Source organism: Opisthocomus hoazin, chromosome 6, assembly GCF_030867145.1.
Source record: "Opisthocomus hoazin isolate bOpiHoa1 chromosome 6, bOpiHoa1.hap1, whole genome shotgun sequence".
In the NCBI taxonomy this organism is placed as follows: domain Eukaryota; kingdom Metazoa; phylum Chordata; class Aves; order Opisthocomiformes; family Opisthocomidae; genus Opisthocomus; species Opisthocomus hoazin.
In genome coordinates, this window is record NC_134419.1 from 13,290,987 (window position 1) to 13,311,082 (window position 20,096).

The 20,096-nt window shown below is 55.5% G+C and overlaps 1 protein-coding gene across 6 annotated transcripts; it reads left to right on the forward strand.

Moving 5' to 3' along the window:
• The first annotated feature begins 2,485 nt into the window (after window positions 1-2,485).
• ELOVL1 (ELOVL fatty acid elongase 1) lies at window positions 2,486-17,018 on the forward strand. Of its 6 annotated transcripts, none has more exons than XM_075424711.1 (8): window positions 2,486-2,510; window positions 13,244-13,305; window positions 13,720-13,910; window positions 14,040-14,120; window positions 14,329-14,385; window positions 14,717-14,822; window positions 14,988-15,124; window positions 15,552-17,018. In XM_075424711.1, the coding sequence occupies exons 2-8, from the start codon at window positions 13,260-13,262 to the stop codon at window positions 15,804-15,806; spliced, it is 873 nt and encodes a 290-aa protein (XP_075280826.1). In that variant the 5' UTR covers window positions 2,486-2,510; window positions 13,244-13,259; the 3' UTR covers window positions 15,807-17,018. The 6 variants fall into 6 exon arrangements, with proteins under 6 accessions (XP_075280826.1, XP_075280822.1, XP_075280827.1 ...); XM_075424707.1 differs by lacking the exon at window positions 2,486-2,510 and adding an exon at window positions 2,936-2,980; XM_075424712.1 differs by lacking the exon at window positions 2,486-2,510 and adding an exon at window positions 3,619-3,643.
• Window positions 17,019-20,096: the final 3,078 nt, after the last annotated feature.

The window sequence follows — 20,096 nt, forward strand, 5'->3', positions numbered from 1 at the left end:
GCTGGAAAAACTTGTTCAGTCTTCCATGTAATGGCTGAGAGGGAGATGATTGTTGTCTACAAATATATTGGGGCATAAATACCAAGGCAAGGACCTATGTGAGATAAGACAATGCTGGCACAGGAACAAATGGATATTAACTGGCTGTGCATCAAGTTAAGATGGAAATGAGGAGATGGTTCCTAACAATTAGAATAGTGAATTCTGAAACCGCCTTCAGATCAGACAAGCGCAAGTCAAAGCCCGGCCACTTTTTAAGATGAATCATAGAATCATAGAATCACAGAATCATAGAAAGTTTTGGGTTGGAAGGGACCCCTAGAGGTCATCTAGTCCAACCCCCCCACAGCGAGCAGGGACACCACTAAATAGATCAGGTTGCTCAGAGCCCTGTCCAACCTGGTCTTGAATGTTTCCAGGGATGGTGCCTCCACTACCTCTCCAGGCAACCCGTTCCAGTGTTTCACCACCCTCATTGTAAAGAATTTCTTCCTTATATCTAGCCTAAACCAACCCTGTTTTAGTTTAAAACCATTACCCCTCGTCCTGTCACTGTTGTCTCTACTAAAAAGATTGTCCCCATCTTTCCTATAGGCTCCCTTTAAGTACTGAAATGCTGCAATCAGGTCTCCCCGCAGCCTTCTCCTCTCCAGGCTGAACAAGCCCAACTCTCTCAGCCTGTCCTCATAGGAGAGGTGCTCCAGCCCTCGGATCGTTTTTGTAGCCCTCCTTTGGACCCGCTCCAACAGTTCCATGTCCTTCTTGTGCTGAGGGCTCCAGAGCTGAACGTAGTACTCCAGGTGAGGTCTCACCAGAGCAGAGTAGAGGGGCAGAATCACCTCCCTCGCCCTGCTGGCCACGCTTCTCTTGATGCAGCCCAGACACGGTTGGCCCTCTGGGCCGCCAGTGCACATTGCCGGCTCATGTCCAGCCTTTTGTCTATCAGTACCCCCAAGTCCCTCTCAGCAGGGCTGCTCTCGATCCTTTCATCCCCCAGCCTGTACTGGGGATTACCCCAACCCAGGGGTAGGACCTTGCACTTGGCCGTGTTGAACCTCATGAGGTTCACACAGGCCCACCTCTCCAGCTTGTCCAGGTCCCTCTGGATGGCATCCCGTCCTTCTGGTGTCTCAACCGTACCACTCAGCTTGGTGTCATCTGCAAACTTGCTGAAGGTACACTCGATGTTGCTGTCCATGTCATTGATAAATATATTGAACAGCACCGGTCCCAGTACGGACCCCTGAGGAACTCCACTCGTCACTGGTCTCCATACAGACATTGAGCCGTTGACCACTACCCTTTGGCTGCGACCATCCAACCAATTCCTTATCCACCGAACGGTCCACCCATCAAATCCATGGGTCTCCAATTTAGAGAGAAGGATGTTGTGGGGGACCGTGTCAAAGGCTTTACAAAAATCCAGATAGATGACGTCCATTGGTTTTCCCTTGTCTACTCTTGTTGTTACACCATCATAGAAAGCCACTAGGTTGGTGAGACAGGACTTGCCCTTGGTGAAGCCATGCTGGCTGTCTCGAATCACCTCCCTGGCCTCCATGTGCCTTAGCATATCTTCTAGGAGGATCTGTTCCATGATCTTCCCAGGCACAGAGGTAAGACTGACAGGTCGGTAGTTCCCAGGGTCTTCCTTTCTACTGTTTTTGAAAAGGGGCACAATGTTTCCCTTTTTCCAGTCACTGGGGACTTCCCCTGACTGCCGTGACTTTTCAAATATCGTGGAGTGGCTTGGCAACTACATCAGCCAGTTCCCTCAGGACTCTGGGATGCATCTCATCAGGTCCCATGGACTTCTGTACGTTTAGGTTCTTCAGGAGGTCCCGAACCTGGTCTTCACTTACAGCTGGAGGGATTTTACCCTCCTGGTCTCCTTCATGCCATTCATTGACTCGGGAGGGGTGAGGAGAGAGGTTGCCAGTGAAGACTGAGGCAAAAAAGTTGTTGAGTACCTCAGCTTTCTCCTCATCTGCTGTTGCCAGTTTGCCGATGAAGCTTGGTAAGTCTGTGAAGACACCCCAGGATGAAGCGGTGCTGGAAGCAGCATGCAGTCAGACTTAACATCTCTGGTGTGTACTTCTGTCCTGCCCTTCCAAATGCTTGCAGTAGCTGTTGTGGTGTCACTGGGAAAAAAATGAGCATATGTGCCACTTGTTTATTGATCTGTAGTTGGTTCTTTCCCAAAAGTCTAAGACTGGAAGAGTCCACCTAAACCATCCAAGTTGAGGGCCTCCCGTTGACACTGAACTCTTGCGAAGGTGCGTGCACCACCACCTGGGACGGACCAGGCTGCTCCGCCTTGGCTGCAGATGATGATCCAGGTTTTGCCTGGCCTCTCTGCCCACCGTGCTGCTGCTTCGCCTGTGGGATGGGCTGCGGCCACCATGCAGGAACCCACAGGAGGACTGGGACTCCCATTTGAAACAGATGTCGAGACAGCCCTGGACTGTGACATGACTGGCTCCACCTCACGAGCACCAGAGAAAGCAGAGGTCAGTGTGAGAGGCGACGCCAGGCCCCTCTTTCCGCCATTTCCCTCATGCCCTCACCACCGCCCTCGAGCCAGCCCTCCACACCCCACCCAGACCCTGCCAAAACCCGCAGCCTTTTCCCAGCCATTTTCCACGTTTTCCCTCCTCTTGCTGCTCCTCCACCCCCTCGGCCTCTCCAGACAGCTGCCTCGCACTTCAAAATCGGCCAAAACCGCCCCAAAACCCAGCACCGCCCTCTCTCAAAATGTCAGGGCGCTGCGCAGCCCCGGCCCGTGAGGCGCTGCCGGCGTGGGCGTGGCTAGGGAATGGGCGGGCGGTGGCGCCAGCGCCGATTGGCCTCGAGGGGGCGAGTTCCGCCCTAGGGCGGAACTCGCCCCCCCGAGGCCAATCGGCAGCGGCGGGGGGGTAGCGCAACTCTATTTAAGGACGGGGTCAGCGGTGGTGGCGGGCAGAGCGGGGTGTGGCCGGTGGTGAGTGAGTGCGTCTGCGGGGGTGCTGCCTGCGCCTGGGAGGGGTGCAGCGTCCGTCCCTGCCGTCTGGGCTGGGGGTGCCCGGCGTCTCCTAGGGGTCCTTTCGGGTGGTTTGGGAGGGGGCTGCTCTGGGTGAAGCTTTGGCTGCTGGGGATGGTGGGCCCTGCCCCGGCGAGGCCATGTGCCGGCTCGGCACCCGCTGAGCAGCCTGCGGGAGGGGAAGAGGCTGGAGGGGGCTCGCGTGGTCGCCCGTGTCGCTGTCCCTCGGGCTGCTCCGGGGCACGGGAGGCGGCGGGTGGCGTCCCTCTCCCCGGGGCCTCAGAGGGGTGAGCGTGGGGAGGCCGCGGGCGAGGTGGGTGTTGTGACCTGTCCTTGGCAGGCGGCGGGGCTGGGCGCGGCCGGGCGGGAAGGCGCTGGCGGGGGCTGTCACCCGCCGCAGAGGGGGATAACGGCGGCGGCGTGGATCCTGGCGACGGGCCGCCGGTGTCAGAAGGAGGAGGATGGGTGCAGCCCGAGCTGGGTCCCGGCGGTGCGAGGGGCTGCGGTGCTCCCCGGCTCCCGGCCCGGTGCTGCTGCCCCGGGGTGCCCAGGGAAGGGCGGAATTCCCTCCCCCTGCGTCGGGGCAGCCGTGCGCCGGAGCCGTTCCCTCGGTGCGGCGCTTGGGTGCGTTCCCGGCCTGCCGGGAGGGAGGGCTGGCTCTCCCCGCCGGCGGTGGGCGCGAACGCCGCGGCAACAGGTCCGTGCTGGGGACGGGGTCCCGGCTGCGCCGGGGCTGCCTCCCCGCCGCTGGCAGGCACAGGCCCCCAGTCAGGGGGTTGTTTTCTCTCCGCGTCAAGATCTGGCGGCTGCTCCGCGTCGGGGAGGGTGATCGGCCCCGCCGTGGCTGGGCTCCCCCCCAGCAGCGGGGCAGGCCTTGGCCGGGGCTCGCTCCCCGGGGTCGGCCCTTCCGCGTAGCCCCGGCCGGGCGGCAGCCCCGGGCCCGGCCGTGCAGGCCCCGTTGGCGGCTGGGCCGGGCCGCGGCACGGCGCTTCCGGGCCCCGGCGCGGCGGTAGGCCCCGGCGGTGCCCCACCCCGAGGCCGCGCCGGGAGCCGCCGCGCTTCCCGCTCCGGGGCGGGGTGTCCCTGCGGGGCCCGGCGCTCCCTCCCGCCGGCCGCGGGGGTGCGGGCCGGGGGCCTGTGCCGGAGCCGCCTCACGGTGGGGGGGGAGCAAGGCCCCGGCTGTGCTCAGCTCCCCAGCGCCCTCCGCCCTGGCCGCTGGGCTCGACCCCTGCCGGGGGGGCTGCGGTCCGCCGGGGCTGCGCTGCAGCGGGGTGAGACCCGCCTGTGGCAGCGGCGCCGGCTGCTTGGTGGCCGGGCAGCGCTCTCCTACACGGCCCTCGGCATCAATGTGCCATTGAGACGGCTCTTCCCTCCTCCTCGGGCAGGGTGGCGGTGCCAGGCCTCCCCCGTTGCTGCGGCACAATGTGAGCTTTGAGCGCTGGCTGGTGTAGGTGCTCGGCCTCCCTGCGGCCCTTGCCCTGGTACGCCGGTGGGAGGAGGGGGGGGTCCCTGTCTCCCTCCTGGAGGCAGCGGTAGCCTGGCTGCACGCTTACCTCAGGCTGGTCACGGTCCTGCACTTGCTGGAACACCGCTGGTTTAATAAGCATGGCCAGACGTTCATCTGGACTTGGTCTGCAAGTCTCTTATTTGGGCCTGTTCCTCTCTCACCATGAAGAGGCGCTTAGGAAAGCTGCTTCTTCTGGACCTCTGCAGCAGGCGAAATGAGGCAGCGTAAACACACAGGCCTTGCGACAGGAGGGGGGGCCTTTGGGGGTGTCAGTCCATATGCCTCGGTGCCTGGCTGCTTCTTGCAGGGGAACTGTCAGGTGTTGTCCCTGTGACTGACCACCTTCCTTCTGGAGCCCTAAGGGTGGGAAGAAGCAAGGTGAATACCCCTTGCTATGCTCGGTGGGCTAACACCAGGCAGTTTCCCTGCTGTTGCATTCCCTCAGAGCATCTCCTCCCCTCTTGGAGGCCAGCATTGCCTGTGCAGCAGTGCATCCATCCTGCTGTACTGTCCCAAGCTGACCACCTTCTCTTCTGCCAGAATGCAGCCAGGGCAGATTCCTAGCTGGATGGAGCTGGCCTTCCCACCAGACCTGCTGGGCAGCTTCTTAAGGATGGTTTAGGGAGTCAGACAGTTGGCTGAGCCCTTGGGGCTTTTTGAAGATGGCTGTGTATTACATTTCTCCTAGGAAGCCCATCTAGCTCATAGTTATGAGCTGCTACTGACAGCCTATTTCCTCAAGCATGATGCCAGCTGTTGCAGCGTCTTCTTGATGCATCTTGTTATGGGGATTAAGCCATGTCACCCACATAGCCTGGGCCTCTGCAGTCCTGCCCCATGTTGTGTTCTCACCTCCGTTTCCTGAAAGTCTGTTAGGTAGGAGAGAGATTATATGGTCTTTCAGGGCAGAAATGTAATATGAGTGAAAATACTGTTAAAACTGAGGCTAGGGGAGCAAAGACTCACTCTGACCTACAGGTGTCTCACACCATATTTTGGAGGTAAAAATAGGTGAGCCTATTCAAGGTGCATAGTGTCCTTTCTCTGCTGGTGGAGAAAAGTTTTGCATCCTCAGGAAGCTCTGAAGCTGGCATCAGAAGCAGGTACATTGCTGCATGCTTGGTGCTATCTTTGAAGGTTGCAGCTGAATGCTTTCCCCTTTTCTGCACAGTCAACACTCAGGCTGAGATCCTACCTTTCAGAAGGAACTTACAGGAGATATTGGGAGTGATGCCTGTGGTGGCCCAAGAGATCTGTGTTTCTGTGCTGTTGTGTTGGATTTGTGCTCGCATATGCCCTACTGTCTGTCAGATGGTGGGAGTACTTGGGCTGGGAAGTATGGGTCTTACCAGTCAAACAGGTGAGGCAGCCTGGTCTCCTGCAGGGAGGAGGTGGTCCCCAGGAGCCAGGGCTCTTCGCTGCGGGAGTTGTGGGGCTGCTGTTGCTCGGAGATGACAGCCAGCTCCCCACCAGCAGGCTGGTGTCTGGATGCTATCTGGGATGTTAGTGGCTTGGGGCTGGTGGAGGTGGTAACCAAGTCTGATGGTTCTTGATTTCCCTTAGTGTCTAACAGGGTATTTAATTTCTGGTTGACTCTTCCCTGTGGGATGGATCAGAGTGGTAAGCTGTAACTGAGGCAGCAAGTTCTCCAGCCTGGCTGCAATGAGTGCTCTTACCCTGTGGATCAGATCAGCTAGCTTACTCTCATGGTTTGCTAATACACTTGTTCTGTGTACATACAGATTTACATCTTGTGCTGCTTCTAGTTAACTCTGAGAAGCTTTCCCTAGGACCAGCAGTAGGAGCAACAGCCCTGGCTTTGAGTGGTCCATTTACACCTGTGTGGAGATAGTCAGGCCTGATGCTTTTTTGTGTATGCAGAGGGCTGTGAACCCTGTTAAAGGTGGTATCTATGAAGCCTTATGCCTGTTAGCATCTGTGGTGCATATGCTGTGCTGCTGGGATCTGGCGTCTCTAGTACTGCCAGAGAACATCCCTTGCTCTTGTTAGAAGGTGATTGTGTTGTTGCACTGCAGCATTAGTGTAGAGGGTAGGGGAGCCCAAAGCTTACGTCATGGTGAGTTCTAGGCAGTGACCACTGGTCTTGAGAAGTGGCTCTGGGTTCACACTTGGGCTTCTTGAATGGTCTGGATAGAGCTGTTGGAGGGATTTTAGGAGTCTTTCCTTTCTGCATCTTGCTTTGTAGTCTTTTAATGTCTGTCTTGTCTTCGTGTCCAGTTAATTCACAGGCCTGGATGGGACAAAGCACAGTAATCATTACTGTGTAATGATTACAGACGCTGCTGTGGGAACAGAGGTGAAGTCTTGTAGTGAGGCACTTGTATAATGATTAAAACCACAGAGATAAATGCTCTGGCACAGTCTGTTCCACCTCCTGTGGAGGTGGTGCTCTGTGTTCCTCTGATAGGGGACTTAAGAAAGCTTGACCTATTTCTAGAAGCAGGTGCCAGGAGTTGTTTGGTCCAGCCCTGCTTGCCCTCCTCTGTCACTTGCCTAGTTCTGTCCTTCCTGAACGTGCTCCCCGTGCACCCTGGGGGGCTGCTGGGTGCCATCACTTCAGAGAGGGAGCCCAGCCATCTCACCTCCTTTTCTGCTCACCTGGTGCTGCATGAGTGAGTGGATACAGCTCAGTGTGGTTAGCTTGGAAAGGAAAGACTTTATTTTCCACTTCTGTAGGTATCTTCCCTTGTTGTTTCTTTTCTTCCTTCACTGCTGTATTCCTCTGTTCCTTGCTATGTCAGATTTCTGCCTAATGTTGCCTTTTCCCTGCTTTTTCCCTGACTGTTCCCATCTGTACTGATACCAGTGCCCTGAATGCACAGCCACCAGTGTTGAATGTGATAAGGAGTAAGCCTACTCTAACAGCTTGGGGGGCGTGCTGTCTCTGAAAAAACACTGTGCGCTGTGCATATAGATTTTTTACTGCAACGTATGCTCTTGTGGGACCTTGAAGTCTGATTACCTGCTTTGTTTTTTGTACAAGGTTACCAGTACCCTGTTGCAATGGGCTTGCTCCTTCCCCCGAAAGTTTGCAAGGTGCCACGCTGATGGCGCAGGCTCTGCAGCTAATCTGGGAGCCTCCTCTGGCTCTCCCCTTTCCAGCTAGCATGAGAAGGGAAAAGCTTAATCTCTGTTTATAGGATGCTATCCAAAGGCCTCAGGGTTTCGCAGCTGCTGTGTGAGATAGTAATGTGGTGTTAACACACACTTGGTGAGGATGGGGAAACTCCTCAACTTCAGACAGGTCATCCCATGCCACTCGGAGCTGATGTGACTCCTCTACGTGCTGCAATGGCAGCCTCTTGCAAGAGCTGTTACATATCGAAGGTTTGAGAGTTTGCATCCCTTCTCTGTGAACGCAGTCTTCCTGTACTGACTTCAGAGTGTGCTGATGCAGAGCATATGGGACCAGGCTGTTAGCCATGTCCTTCGACACACAGCATGAAATAGCTGAGCCAGAGGAAGTGACCAGTAGATGTGATTCAAGTAGGAAAACTTACCTGGTGGTGTTAGCATGAAGTTTCCTTGTAGTCTTTGTAGTTATGTCATGGGCTGAGAGTTCTGGGACTAGTTATTCTCAAACTCTGATCAGAGAACCCGTCCCAAGTCATCAGAATCAAGATGCCAGGCCAGGAGAGCTCTGTGTTCCTGCTCTGCCCTGATTTGCTGGTGCAGCTTTCCACACTTGAAACTAGTGGCTTGTGCTGTCCTGCTGGACTGGTCTTGTGTGCCCTGTAAGCTGGGGCACAGGCATCTTGTTTGGGTGTGATTTTTTTTTTTTTTTTCTTGAGGGGAAAAAATGTGACTTTAGCATGTGGGCAGCAGTGCCTTGACTGGGTCTTCAGTGAGATGGCTGAAATTGTTACTAGTAATGCAGGTGCACTTGAATACGTCTCACCTGTTCAGTGCTCACTGCAGCATGTGCTTGAGCTGGTGTTCCAAGATGCTGTGTGTGAAGTAAGTGTGCACTGGCTGGTTGCACCTGGGCTCAGAATGGCAGAAGGAGGAGATCCAAATCCAGGTTACTCTGCTTCATGGTAAGCCTCAGTCTTAGTGATCCCACTGCAGAGTTCATAAAGAACAGGGTGCTGCTGCTGCTGCTCAGGGCTGGCCAGGCTCCTTCTCCCTCTTGTCTTGTTCTGGCTGCCTTGCTACTCGTGTGTTGTTCAGGGCAGATGTGGTTTTGTGCTCCTTGTCTAGCTAGATTTACTTGGCTTCTTGTGGAGCTGTGACTGACAGCTCTTTGACAGATGGAGGTGCCAGCCTCAGTGTGTGCTGTGTGCAGCCCTATCTGTGCCTGGTCTGGGACCACCAGACCCTGGGTTGGTCAGTCCCGCTCTTCCACAGCAAGAGCTCCTCCTGGCAGATGCTTCTGAACCGCAGGTCCCCATAGTCCCTGGGTGCATGGAGTTGTGTGCAGGCCTTGCTGGACCCGGCAATGACTTTCTGGAGCTCCAGGAAGCTGGGCAGGTGCTGTAGTGAGGTGCTGGGTGAAGATCTCTCCCTTCTCAGAGGGTGTGAGGCTCAGAGCTGCATCAGGCAGCAAGCCTCATTGCCAGCTTGTAGATCAGGGATGAGGGTTGGCTTAATTTCTGGTCAATTGGTTATCTCCTGACCTCTGACAGTTGCTATTCCCCTGGGAGCCCCTCAGGGGCCAGGCCTGCTGTAGTCAGTTCAGCAAGGGCCTGGTGGCAGCTCCATGGCCACCTACCAGACTGTTTTGGTGTGGGCTGTAATTAAACTAGTAGGGACATTAGGGTGGCTTGCATTCTTACTTATTACAGGACTGATTTCTGACTCGAACGCTGGTGGGATAGGAGTGTGGAGTGTCAGATGGCGGGGCTGAGCCTGTTGCCTGCAGATAGTTGCTGTGTGGGGAGAGATGTACCCTGTGAGGTTGTTAACAAAACCAACTGGGTTGAGCTCTGGTCTCTGTCAGTGTCATGGTTCAGTGCTGTGGTCTGACTGTTCCTGGGCTGCTGGGACTGGTCATAAAGCACCTTGCTGTTCTTGCTGAAGTTGCACTAATTAGCTGTATAGCTTGTTGGAAATATGCAGTTTGCACATTGCTTGGCGTAAGCAAGTATCTAATCCTTGATGGTGGTTACTGGGGCAGAATGTGGCCTGGTACTCTGGCTTGCAAATAGTAGGAACTTTCTTACTGAGATGGGGAAGTGACACCCTGTTGGCGAGAGGTGGAAGGAGGGAGATGTGTTGCAAGGTCTCTAGGTATTGTGCAGGGTGTGTTTGGGCCCCAAGGGTTCCTGGTGCTTTGGGATGCTTGGACCTGTTTGCCTGACTTCTCATCAGCTGTTCAAGGCTCAGCTTTGGGTTCCTCGTCTGCCAGTCGTTTCCCAGGAGGATCAGGACCTGGGATGAGTCAAAGGAGAGTGTCTCCCCTGTTCAGAGAGGATAGATACCGCCCACTGAGGTGTAAGTGCCTGAAGTGTGTGATGTTCAGTGTGGCAGGGGGGCCAGCAGGAGTAATGTCTGGCTGTGTGGTGAACTGCTCTCAAAGTGCAGAGGGGCATCAAATGCTGGTGCTGTGCACAGAGGAGACGGTTGAGTTCAGGTACCCAGATGCTTGCTGCTCTGTGCTGGAAGACTCCTGCCTGCAGCAGAACGGCTCTGTGGAGCCATCATGGCTCAAGCAGCCCAGTGCACTTTGCATCCTCCTGACTAGTGAAGGTGGTGCTTGGGCCTGCTCTACAACTCTCCCTTTGCAGCTTGACTGCCAACACCCCGAGGCCAGTGACTACCCCTTGGGAGACAGGAGGAGAGTGAGACATACCTGTGTCTGCTCACTGAGCAAGGTACACTTCAGCCTGTGTTGAATGCAGGACCGTGTTGCATGCCAGTGTGGATACCAAGTCTTGCAAAGACCTGAAGACCTCGGGGGTTCCCTGGAGAATTGATTGATCTGTTACCTGAATGTAACAGGATGTTGTTCTGCCTAGGGAAGCTGTGGAAAATGCACAGGTCCTTTTCATAAGGGCCAGCAGCATAATGCTGCTGGTTCTGCCCTGGTGGAAGTCCTGGTGCTTGCCCTGAGCCCATGTTCAGTACAAGTCCAATGCCTCCCCTCTCCCTGTGGCACATATGGGTGGAGGTGCTTTGCAAGACATGCCAGCAAGAGGGACTTGTTGCTGTTCACACTTGTGGGGACTTCTGTGCTAGTGTGTGGTTGAATTGGGCTTCTCCCAGTGCTTGTGGGGATAGTTGTCTGGGTTCAGGGCTGCTGCCAGGATGACCTGTCTTCTCACTCAAGTCTACAGTGTCTTGAGACCCCACACTGTTTTTAGCTGGGGTCCTAGTTGGCCAGTGGTTCTGGAGCCATGCTGGCATCTGTCAGCAAAGTAATCCATAGTGCCTGAGCTCAAGTGTTTCCCTGCGGTGTGAGATGTAGTTCTGAGCTTGTGGGAGACTGATACGATCTTCTCATCCCCGTCTGCCCAAAATAGGCAGGTGCTCTGCAGGAGTTTTGTCTCTGCCCTGGACCTGTAGTAAGGCTGACTCATTCTGCTTGATAAGATAAACACAGAGCTTAAATAGTCAGGTACCTGTGCTGGGGAAGTAACTCTTGAGGGCTCCTCAGTCTAGCAAATAAAGGTGTAACTGGATGTAGTGGTTGGAAGCTGAAACTAGACAGACAAGTTTGGAGCTTGCTCTTGGCCATTAAAGAGCTTAAAGCTCAGCAGCTTCCAGGACTTGTACTCACTGTGTTTCCCACAGCTGCAGCCCTGAGTGGCTCTTGAGGGTGCTATAGTTCCTGCTAAGCTTTTCTGGCCTCTGCATGTGGAGAATCTCGAAGTGCCCAGGACCTTCAATATTACTTCTATCACAGTGATTCTCCAAGTGAGTATTATTTGCTGTTAAACCTGTTGATACCTTGGGTTGAGAAGGTGAGTGTCTGTTCTGCTGCTGGTGCCGCTGAGGTGTGGGGATCAGTCTGGAGTGGGCTTTGCACTATTGCTGCAGCAGCCTCCCAGGTGGCATGAGGAACCACCTTCTGAAGCACAGCAAAACTTTTTGGGCTCTGTGCCCGGGGTGCATGGCTGCGCAGGCTGCTCTGGAGCCTCGCTTGGAGGAGTGGGTGCTGTGGGGGTGCAGGGGGAGATATGTTCCACCCCGCTGCTGTTGCAGAGGTTGGGTGGCACTCCCTGGTTTGGAGGAACATGTGGGGTACGATTGGGCAGGCACAGAGCTGGCACTGTTGCTGCACTAGAGTGATTTGCAGAGAATGGTGAGCCAAAATGGTGTGTGCTGGGCCCTGATGAAGAGTGCTGCTGGTGAAGCCTGTCGTGTAGGTGCTTGGTAGTCTGCTGCTGTCCTGCCTGGGTCCCAGCTAGAGCAAAGAGCACTTTGCTAAGCTCTTCCTCCAGCAGTGAAGCTGGAGGAGCAGTACTGGAGCTGGCTGGTGAGGGCTTGAGGTGGCAGTGGCTGCTGGATACTCCCAACTGGGACCTTGCTGGGGAGAAGGTTACTCTGGCTTCAGCCTCCCACCTGCTGGTCTGGGAGAGGCTGTGTGCTTGCTGGAGGTGGCAGTGATAAACCCCCTGGCGAGACTGGACTGGAGACCTGTTTCCAAGGCCTGGGTGTGGGAGTGATCCCTGCACACCTTCTTGGAGAAAGGGGTGGGTGGAATGTCTGTTTGGTAGCAGCTGTGGGGAAAGCCTCCCTTGCAGATGTGGGAGTCAGGCTGGCCCTGTGCTCTGCCTCCCTTCCTGCTGCTCTGGGGTCCTGGAAACTGGGGAGCATGGTGGGCTGAGTGAGGGTGTTTCACACTTGTCTGCAGCCACAAGAGCCTGGGTGCTTACACACTCTCCAGAAGAGCGGGATCTGGATTGCTGTCTGGTGTGTGCTCATAGTGAGTCTGAGCAGGTGTGGGGAGTGCCAGTCCTCCCTGCAGCCCTATATCCTTCTCCTGCAGCTTTCTCCCCTAACTGGGGATACTTTCACCTGATTGATAGTGGAGTGGAAATGTCCTTGCTGAGCCAGATGCACCTAGCCTCTGAGGTGCTGGGTTATGGGGTTGTAGCTCTTGTCAGGAAGGTTTTGTGCAAGGATGTGAAACCAGGAACTTGAAGATCAGAAACAGGTGTTTGTTTCTGAACTGATGGTTTTCCTTCCTTGTGCAGTGGGTCTGCCAGTGATGCTGTGTTGGTTCTCTGGTGGGGATCAATGGGCAGGACACCAAAGCTGATCATAAAGTCACTGCTCTGGAGAGCGTGGGCCAGCTCTGCACCTTGCTTGGAGACCCTGCAGCAGGGTCGGGCAGACCAGTGTGCTGGGTGGGTAGGGGTGGCAAGGTTGGTGGCAATATCGTGGTGGTTGTGGGTGGTAATACTGGAGCCTGTACAGCAGGAGCAAGACTAAGGGGCTGGAGATAGTGCTGAGGTTGGAAGCTTTCCTAGTGGCTTGAAATGTTAGGATCCTTCCTTGGAAGGACAGCTGGTGGATGGTGGGGCTCCCAGCAGAGTTGGGGAGACAGGAGCAGGCTCAGTGGGGAGAACTGGGGAATGTGTCGCTCAGCTAGAATTGTGGGTGCTGGTGTGTGATCATCTGAGAGCAATGCTGGCCAGATACACATGACTACCTCTGAAGCTGTGCTTGAAATTTGCTGATCTGCAGGGCTGTGCTCTGCAGGCTGCCCTCCTGGGAAAACACTGCCTGATCTGCCCTTCCTCTCTCCACAGAGGTACTGCCACCACCATGGAGGGGATTGTGACCATGTATCAGGACTTCATGAAGAAAGCAGGTGCGTGTTGGGCTGTGCTCGGCTGCAGGGCAGGTGTCACTACATGTCTTACTGCCCCAGGCACAGGGGAGTGGTCTGTCATCCCTGAAGCAGTCTGGGCCTAGCTGCATCCTGCATCTGCCCTGACACAGATGCAGCTCTGGGTCTTTTGGGCTGGCTGTTGTGAGGCTGTCTTGCCTCAGTACCTGTGCAGACCTTTTTGGGGCACTTGTGCCATCCTGGGCAGAGGATCTCCAGGCTGCCCTGCAGTGTGGCATCAGGCTGTACCTTACTGTGTTTGGCTGGCTCCACCAGCATCTGCTCCCAGACTGCCCCCCTACCTGCGCTGCTGTCCTAGGAGAGCAGGATTGCCATGTCCTTGCCCCCACTCTTGGGATGAGGATGCTAACTGCTCTGTACTGTGGCTCTCTGCAGACCCCCGCATTGCTGATTATCCACTGATGCAGTCCCCGTTCCTTGTGATGGGTATCCTTCTGGCATATCTCTACTTTGTACTATCATTGGGTCCCTGGCTAATGGCAAACAGAAAACCATTAAACCTGAAGAAGTTCATGGTGCTATACAACTTCTTTCTGGTGGGACTCTCACTTTACATAGTCTATGAGGTGAGTTGTTGGCAGTAGGCTGTCTGGCACATGTAAAGCAGCACATGCAGGCTGTTCCCAGCACTGCTGTGCAGGGCTTGGGAAGTGCAGTGGGTGATGGGCCTCACGCTGATGATGCTCTTCTTGCAGTTCCTGATGGCAGGGTGGCTTACTGGGTACACCTGGCGATGTGACCCTGTGGACTTTTCACAGGACCCCAAGGCCCTCAGGGTGAGTTCTTATCCCTCTCCCAAGAAGTGGGGATGGCCTTTAGTGCTTGTGTTTGGACAGCAAGGTCACAGCTACCTGTGTCTCCTGAGGCAGAGGACTTACAGTCCCTGGCTCTTGGTTTCACCCCAGGTTTACTGTATGGAGACCCTCAGTCACTGGGCATGTTCAGGCTGAGGTAGGCCTCTAATGGTAACCTGTTCTGTTGCAGATGGTCAGTGTTGCTTGGCTCTTTGTCTTCTCCAAGTTCATTGAACTGACAGACACGGTGAGTGAGTTACTGAGGAGACCTTGTCACTGCTTACTGGGTGGGGAGTTGGGGCCCAGTGTGCTTTGGGTAGGTGCTTCCTTCAGCCCTGCTAGTCTGATCTGGCACTGCTTCTCTCTGGCATCACTGCCAAGGAGGCCGCTCTGGGCGATTGCAGAGGCCACTCTTGGTATATTAGAGCTCTGGGTGCTGTGGGGTGACCTAATGTGTGGTGGCAGTGAGCTTGGAGTCGGGAGAAGCATCACTGAGATCAGACACTGAATTGGTGGCCCAGCCTGCTCAGTTGCTCCTGGGGCTGCAGGTGCTTGATGCTGTTGGGCTCTCATTGCAGGTGATCTTTGTCCTGCGGAAGAAGAATGAACAGGTCACATTCCTGCACCTCTTCCACCACTCTGTTCTGCCTTGGAGCTGGTGGTGGGGAGCAAAGTTTGGTCCAGGTAAGATGGAAATAGTCTGGGTGTGCATCTTGTAGAAAGGGTGGGGTTAGCCCCAGCAAGGGGCTGGGAATGATTTTTTTGGCCCTCCTGGGCTCCTAGGAGCTCTGTGTAGCGCTGATTGCTGTAGAGGGTTGACTTGCGCTTAAGAAAAACCTCTTTTAACAGGGGGTATGGGCTCATTCCATGCCATGATCAATTCCATGGTGCATGTTGTCATGTACTTCTACTATGGGCTCTCAGCAGCAGGACCTGCCTTCCAGAAGTACCTGTGGTGGAAGAAGCACATCACAGCCATCCAACTGGTGAGTCTGTGCTGTGGAGCAGAGCGTGTGCCCTCAGCCTCTGAAGTGAGAGACAGGCCAGCCCTTGTACCCAGGAAAGGTGCAGCCAGCAGCTGTAGCCATCTCTTCTGCAGCCTCTCAGTCTGGGTTTCTAGCAGCTCTGGCCCACTGTGGGCTTCTGATGGCCCTGCCAGCCTGGACAGAGTGTGGGTGCTGCTCAGCCTGCTGCCCCTGGGTGGCAGCCATGTTGGGAGGGTCAGAGGCACATGTTGCCTAGAGACTTGTTATGCCTGTCTCTTTAAGCTGCTGCTGACTGCCTCACCGTAAGGACCTCCTCCACTTCAGAGTGGGAAAGGAGCCCATTGGTTTCATTTAGAAAGGAGGTCTCTAGTGGGATCCCTGACCTTGCTCCTATGAGTAACTTGTCCCTGCTCTGCCTTGCTCCCAGGCACAGTTTGTGATTGTCTCCATCCACATCTCCCAGTATTACTTCATGCCCAGCTGCCAGTACCAGTTCCCCATCTTCATCCACCTCATCTGGATTTATGGGACCATCTTCTTCATCCTCTTCTCCAACTTTTGGTACCAGTCCTACACCAAGGGCAAACGGTTGCCCAGGCTAGCTCAGCAAGCAGCCCAGCACAACAGTAGCAGCATCCATGAGAATGGCACTGTCACCAATGGCAAGGTCAAAGCCAACTAGAGGGCAAGGCCCTCCCAGAGCCAATGAGAGCCCCGGGGCAGAGGCAGCTGGAACCTGTTCCCCTGCTCCTGGGTGCCACTAGCCAAGTCAAGTGCCTACAGACTGTTGTACCCCTGTGCCCAGCCCTGCTGTCCTCTGCCTGCATGCCCAGCCCCTCTGCTCTGAGCAGCCATGGGCGACTTCTCCTGCTCCTGGGAGGGCTTGTGCTGTTTCTCAGTGTTGTTGAGCAGAGAGGCAGCTGCCTGCATCACAGCTGTGGGGCTGCAGTCCCATTCCAGTGTTTCCAAAGGAACTTCCCCCAAGTGCCTACATCTGGCCCTTCTGCCTGGGGGCCACTTCCTTCTGAGTAGGACCAAAAGAAGAGACCGGTCCCTGTCCTGGTGCCCTCTCCTCTTCCCTGTCTCATCAGAGCCTATGTGGATGAGCAGACTTGACCCTGGTTGCTTGCTGCTGCCAGCTCAAGTGTGAGTGCTTCTGCTCTACCATGCCTTGTGCCACCTTGTTCCTTGCCACAGTGCTGTGTGTCCCTTCTGGTCCCTGTGTGCCCAGGTGGGGGGGTCTTGCCCTGGCCTGTCTGTGCTCAGGTGGGGCTGTGGAGGATGTAGGGGCAGCATACATGGGACTGGAGGGCCCAGAGCTGCCCAGTACAGTACACGTGCCCTGTGCCTAGTACATAGCAGGGGTTGTGGCAGCCTGAAACGCCTCCCCCACATGATAAGCCCGGGTTGCCTTGCCTTTCTGTGCCTGGGCTGGGTGCTTGGTGTGTGCTTTAGCTGCACTTACCTGATCCTGTATGGCAGCTGCTGGCTTGCTCCGGGGGGGGTGGGGCCAAGCTCAGCCTTGCCTTGGACCACTTCCACTCCTGCAAACTCAAGACTTGAGCAATAATCGCCCCCAGGATCGGCTCCTGGGCTCTCCTGCGTGGGACCAGCCTTGCTCTGGCCCAGCGTGAGCACAGTGGAAGATGGTTGTAGTGTGCCCTGCTGTGGTGCAACAGCGAGTGCCTCTTCTCCCCTGGATCCCACTGGGCCTGGGTGGAGGTGTGCTGTGCTGTGCAGCAGGGCTGTGCAGCAGCTCTCCTGGGCCTGGTGCCAATCACCTGCTCTGGCTGTAACCAAAACCATGCTGGTGGCCTTGAGGATGAGGTGAAGGAGCCAGGCCCTGTCAGATTGGGCTGCTCTTCTATTACAAATAAACAAACAGAAGGAGAAATGGCTCTGCCCCCTTGTTTTTCCTGGCTTGCTGTGCTCAGAAGCTGTTCCAGGTGCTTGGTCCTGCCGAGGGTGGTTGGAGGCAGGGCTGGGAGAAGCAGCAGGCGTAGCAGGTTTGTGTGTTGGGGGGAGAGGGCGATAGCAGTGTGCTGATGAGGCAGATGGCAGATTGTTTCCAAGTGCTTTGGTAGAGCAGCACTGAGGGCAGGAAATGTGTCAAGGCTCCTGTTGTGAAAGTGACTCCACCCTGTGAAAGAATGGCTGGGGTGGAGCATGGGTGTGGGCTGGGACCTGGGCCAGCTGCCTAGGAGGAGCTGCTGCTTTTCAGAAATCTTGGGGAGCTGAGGTGTGGCAGAGCAGGGAATGAAGACCCTGGAAACTGAGATGATGAGGAAGCAGCAGCCTCTTGCTTTCTACATCTGCTGAAGCCACAGCTGCTGCCATCTGTGAATGCCCCTCAGTGTGGATCTGTGTGGAACGTGGATGAGCTGGTCAGAGGGAGCCTTCTGTGCTGCTGCCTTGCTGTTACTACAGCAGCTCATCTTCCTGGCTGCGCTCTGCCCTCCCTCCCACCTGAGACAGTCTGGCTGCCCTTCTGTGCTGTTGGGGTGCAGTGCTGCCTTCCCTGTCACCTTGTGACCAGGGCACTCCTGAGCAGAGAGGCCAGCCCGGGGGCTGACTGGGGCCTGGGAAGAGAGGTGGGTAGCTGGCTGGAGGAATGCATTAGACCAGCAGGCCTCCAGAAGCTGAGTTTCACTGTAGGTCTGGTTGGAGGGTGGGAGGGCTCTAGAGGATGTCCAGCCAAAGCCCTAGAGTAGGGCTTGGTGCAAGGGAAAGCTCTGCTGACCCTGCCTGAGCTGCTTTACACCTCAAGGCCATGCTCTGAAATGTAGGAAAACCTCATGTGAGCTGGACTGGTGTGACCAATGTGTGTAACTCCACCTGGGCATTACCCTGTCCTGTAGGGCTCAGTGCCCTTGAATGTAGGAAGCCTTAAAATGGGATCTCGCTGCTGTACTGCGTAGTGTTCTCCCTGTTGCTGCTTCTCTGTGGGCAAGGAGCAGCAGGAGAGCTTGTTCTGGTCCCTGCTGAAGGGGTGCATAGAATCAGTTCAGTGCTCAGAAGTCACTACTTCAGGAGCTGTAGGTGAGAGTCCGGCTGCAATACAGCTTCTCCCATCCAGCCTCCTTCTCTCCCAGCTGGCTCTCGGTGAAGACAGGACTGTCTTTGCTTTTGCCCAAAATAGTAACAATACTTTAAACTACTTATGCTTGGCATTGTAAAATGGGCTGTTCCCAAGGTATGCTCTGCTCTCCCTTCCTCCAATTGTTCCTGTTAGCTGTGATCTTTCCATGGGCAGTCTGAGGTGCTTGGTAATTTATACCCTGTTGGGGTCAGTCAGGGCTGCTGCTCCAAACTGAATTCACACCTTATATGGCAGTGTTTCCTGGGCCTGCTGAGTCAGTGCCCAGCTCTTTCCTCTGCTGCTCCTCACTCCAGGGCAATTGGACTACTGTGGGGCCAAAGGAGGATGCTGCAATACCATCAGCTTCCAACAACGCTCAGAGGACTTTGAAGGTGTGTGTAACGCACAGCTGCTGGGGGTGGGTATGTGCTAAGGGGAGAGGCAAGACAGGCTGTCTGAGAAAGATAAACTGCAGTTACACAGGAGTAAAGAAACTACACCAGCTTTCAGGCATGTGAAGCCTGCCATCCAGGGTCAGGAGCCATGGGATGTCTTAATCTGTGGTGGGGCCACAGGGCAAGTCTGTGCTAACTCCCAATGACAAACCGCAGGGGCGTGGGGCCGGGCTCCTGCTGTAGCAGCACAGCGCTAGGGAAGGGCCAAACCTTGTGTGTGTGTTCCTGCCCCCTTCCCCCTTAGATCCAGCTGCTGTGCTGGGATGTGCTTCTGAAGAGGAAGAACTGCCTCTTCCTCCCCTGACTGGGGATGCACGAACAGCCCTGCTGGGAAGGCGCTGGGCTCAGCTGCTGCAAGCTGGATTTTGAGGCTGTGCCCCCCATATCAGCAATAGGCATGCGGATTCAGCTTGGCACCAGGGCTTCCCTGCAGCAGGAGGGGAGGACAGGGACCAAGGCTGCTGGAAAAACACACGACTAAGGGCTGTGCACCAGGTTGATGGTGCCTTGGGAGGCCCTTGCGTGACATCCAAGCTGGCTGTGGCAATGTAAACTAACCTTTTGTTTTGGATTGGGCTTTACACCCTTGCCCGCCCCATTCTGGCCTTTGGGGTGATTACAGCGGTTGCTGTGTGTTTCCAGCCCCTGCCCTCCCCTTTTTTCCAATAGCTCTTGGCTCCTAAATTCACTGCAAAAATAGCTGTTCTGCCCTAGCACTGTAAGAGCAGGCAGTGTTGGCTGCAGGTAGCAGAACAAGACTAACTGCTGTGTGCAGGCAACAGTAGCGCTCAGACCACTGAGAACAAGTCCGCAGGCTGCTCTGGCATGGGTGGTCACTGCTGGTAGGTGCCTGCAGAGCCACAGTAAGGCCCACCTGGCCAAGAGGCAGGGCAGAGCAGAAGCAGGAGACAGACATCCTGTGCTTTCAGTTGAGCCTTGCTCCTTCCCCCCCCCCTCCAGCTGGCACCGAAGCTAGCAGCAGCTGGGCCCTGTTTGCCAGTTTAGAGACGGTTCACTGCTCTGTGGAAACAGAGACAAGGCAGGGCTGCTTCTTCCTACCCCTGCTGCAGTGCTGGAGCCCTGGGAAAGGTCAGTTCTGGTTAAGAAGTCACCCAAGGTCTAGCCCTTTGGTCTAAAAAAAAAAAAACAAGACCAGACACAGATAAAACCCCTCTTTTCCCCCTAATACTTCCCTTTCTCTTACCAGAGCCAGAACACCAAAACCAGTATTCAGCCCCAGGCCAGACTGCTCCATGATTGTGATCCAAGAAAATTAAGAGGTGCAAAGAAAGCTGGGTTTTCCTGGTAGGGCGTTGCTAGAGGAGGGGCCAAGTAGGGACTTCTACAGACACAGGCTGGACATCAGCTTCCCTCAGAGAGCAGTTACTGCTGCTAGCAGAGAGGGGCCTTCGGTGCCACAGCTTCCCCCTGTGGGGTG

Excerpts from the sequence above, each read along its gene's own strand:
- ELOVL1 (XM_075424711.1), top strand. The coding sequence starts at position 13,260 with ATGGAGGGGATTGTGACCATGTATCAGGACTTCATGAAGAAAGCAG. Across the intron at positions 13,911-14,039 it reads CACTTTACATAGTCTATGAG|TTCCTGATGGCAGGGTGGCT; the intron begins GTGAGTTGTTGG and ends CTCTTCTTGCAG. Across the intron at positions 15,125-15,551 it reads ACATCACAGCCATCCAACTG|GCACAGTTTGTGATTGTCTC; the intron begins GTGAGTCTGTGC and ends CCTTGCTCCCAG.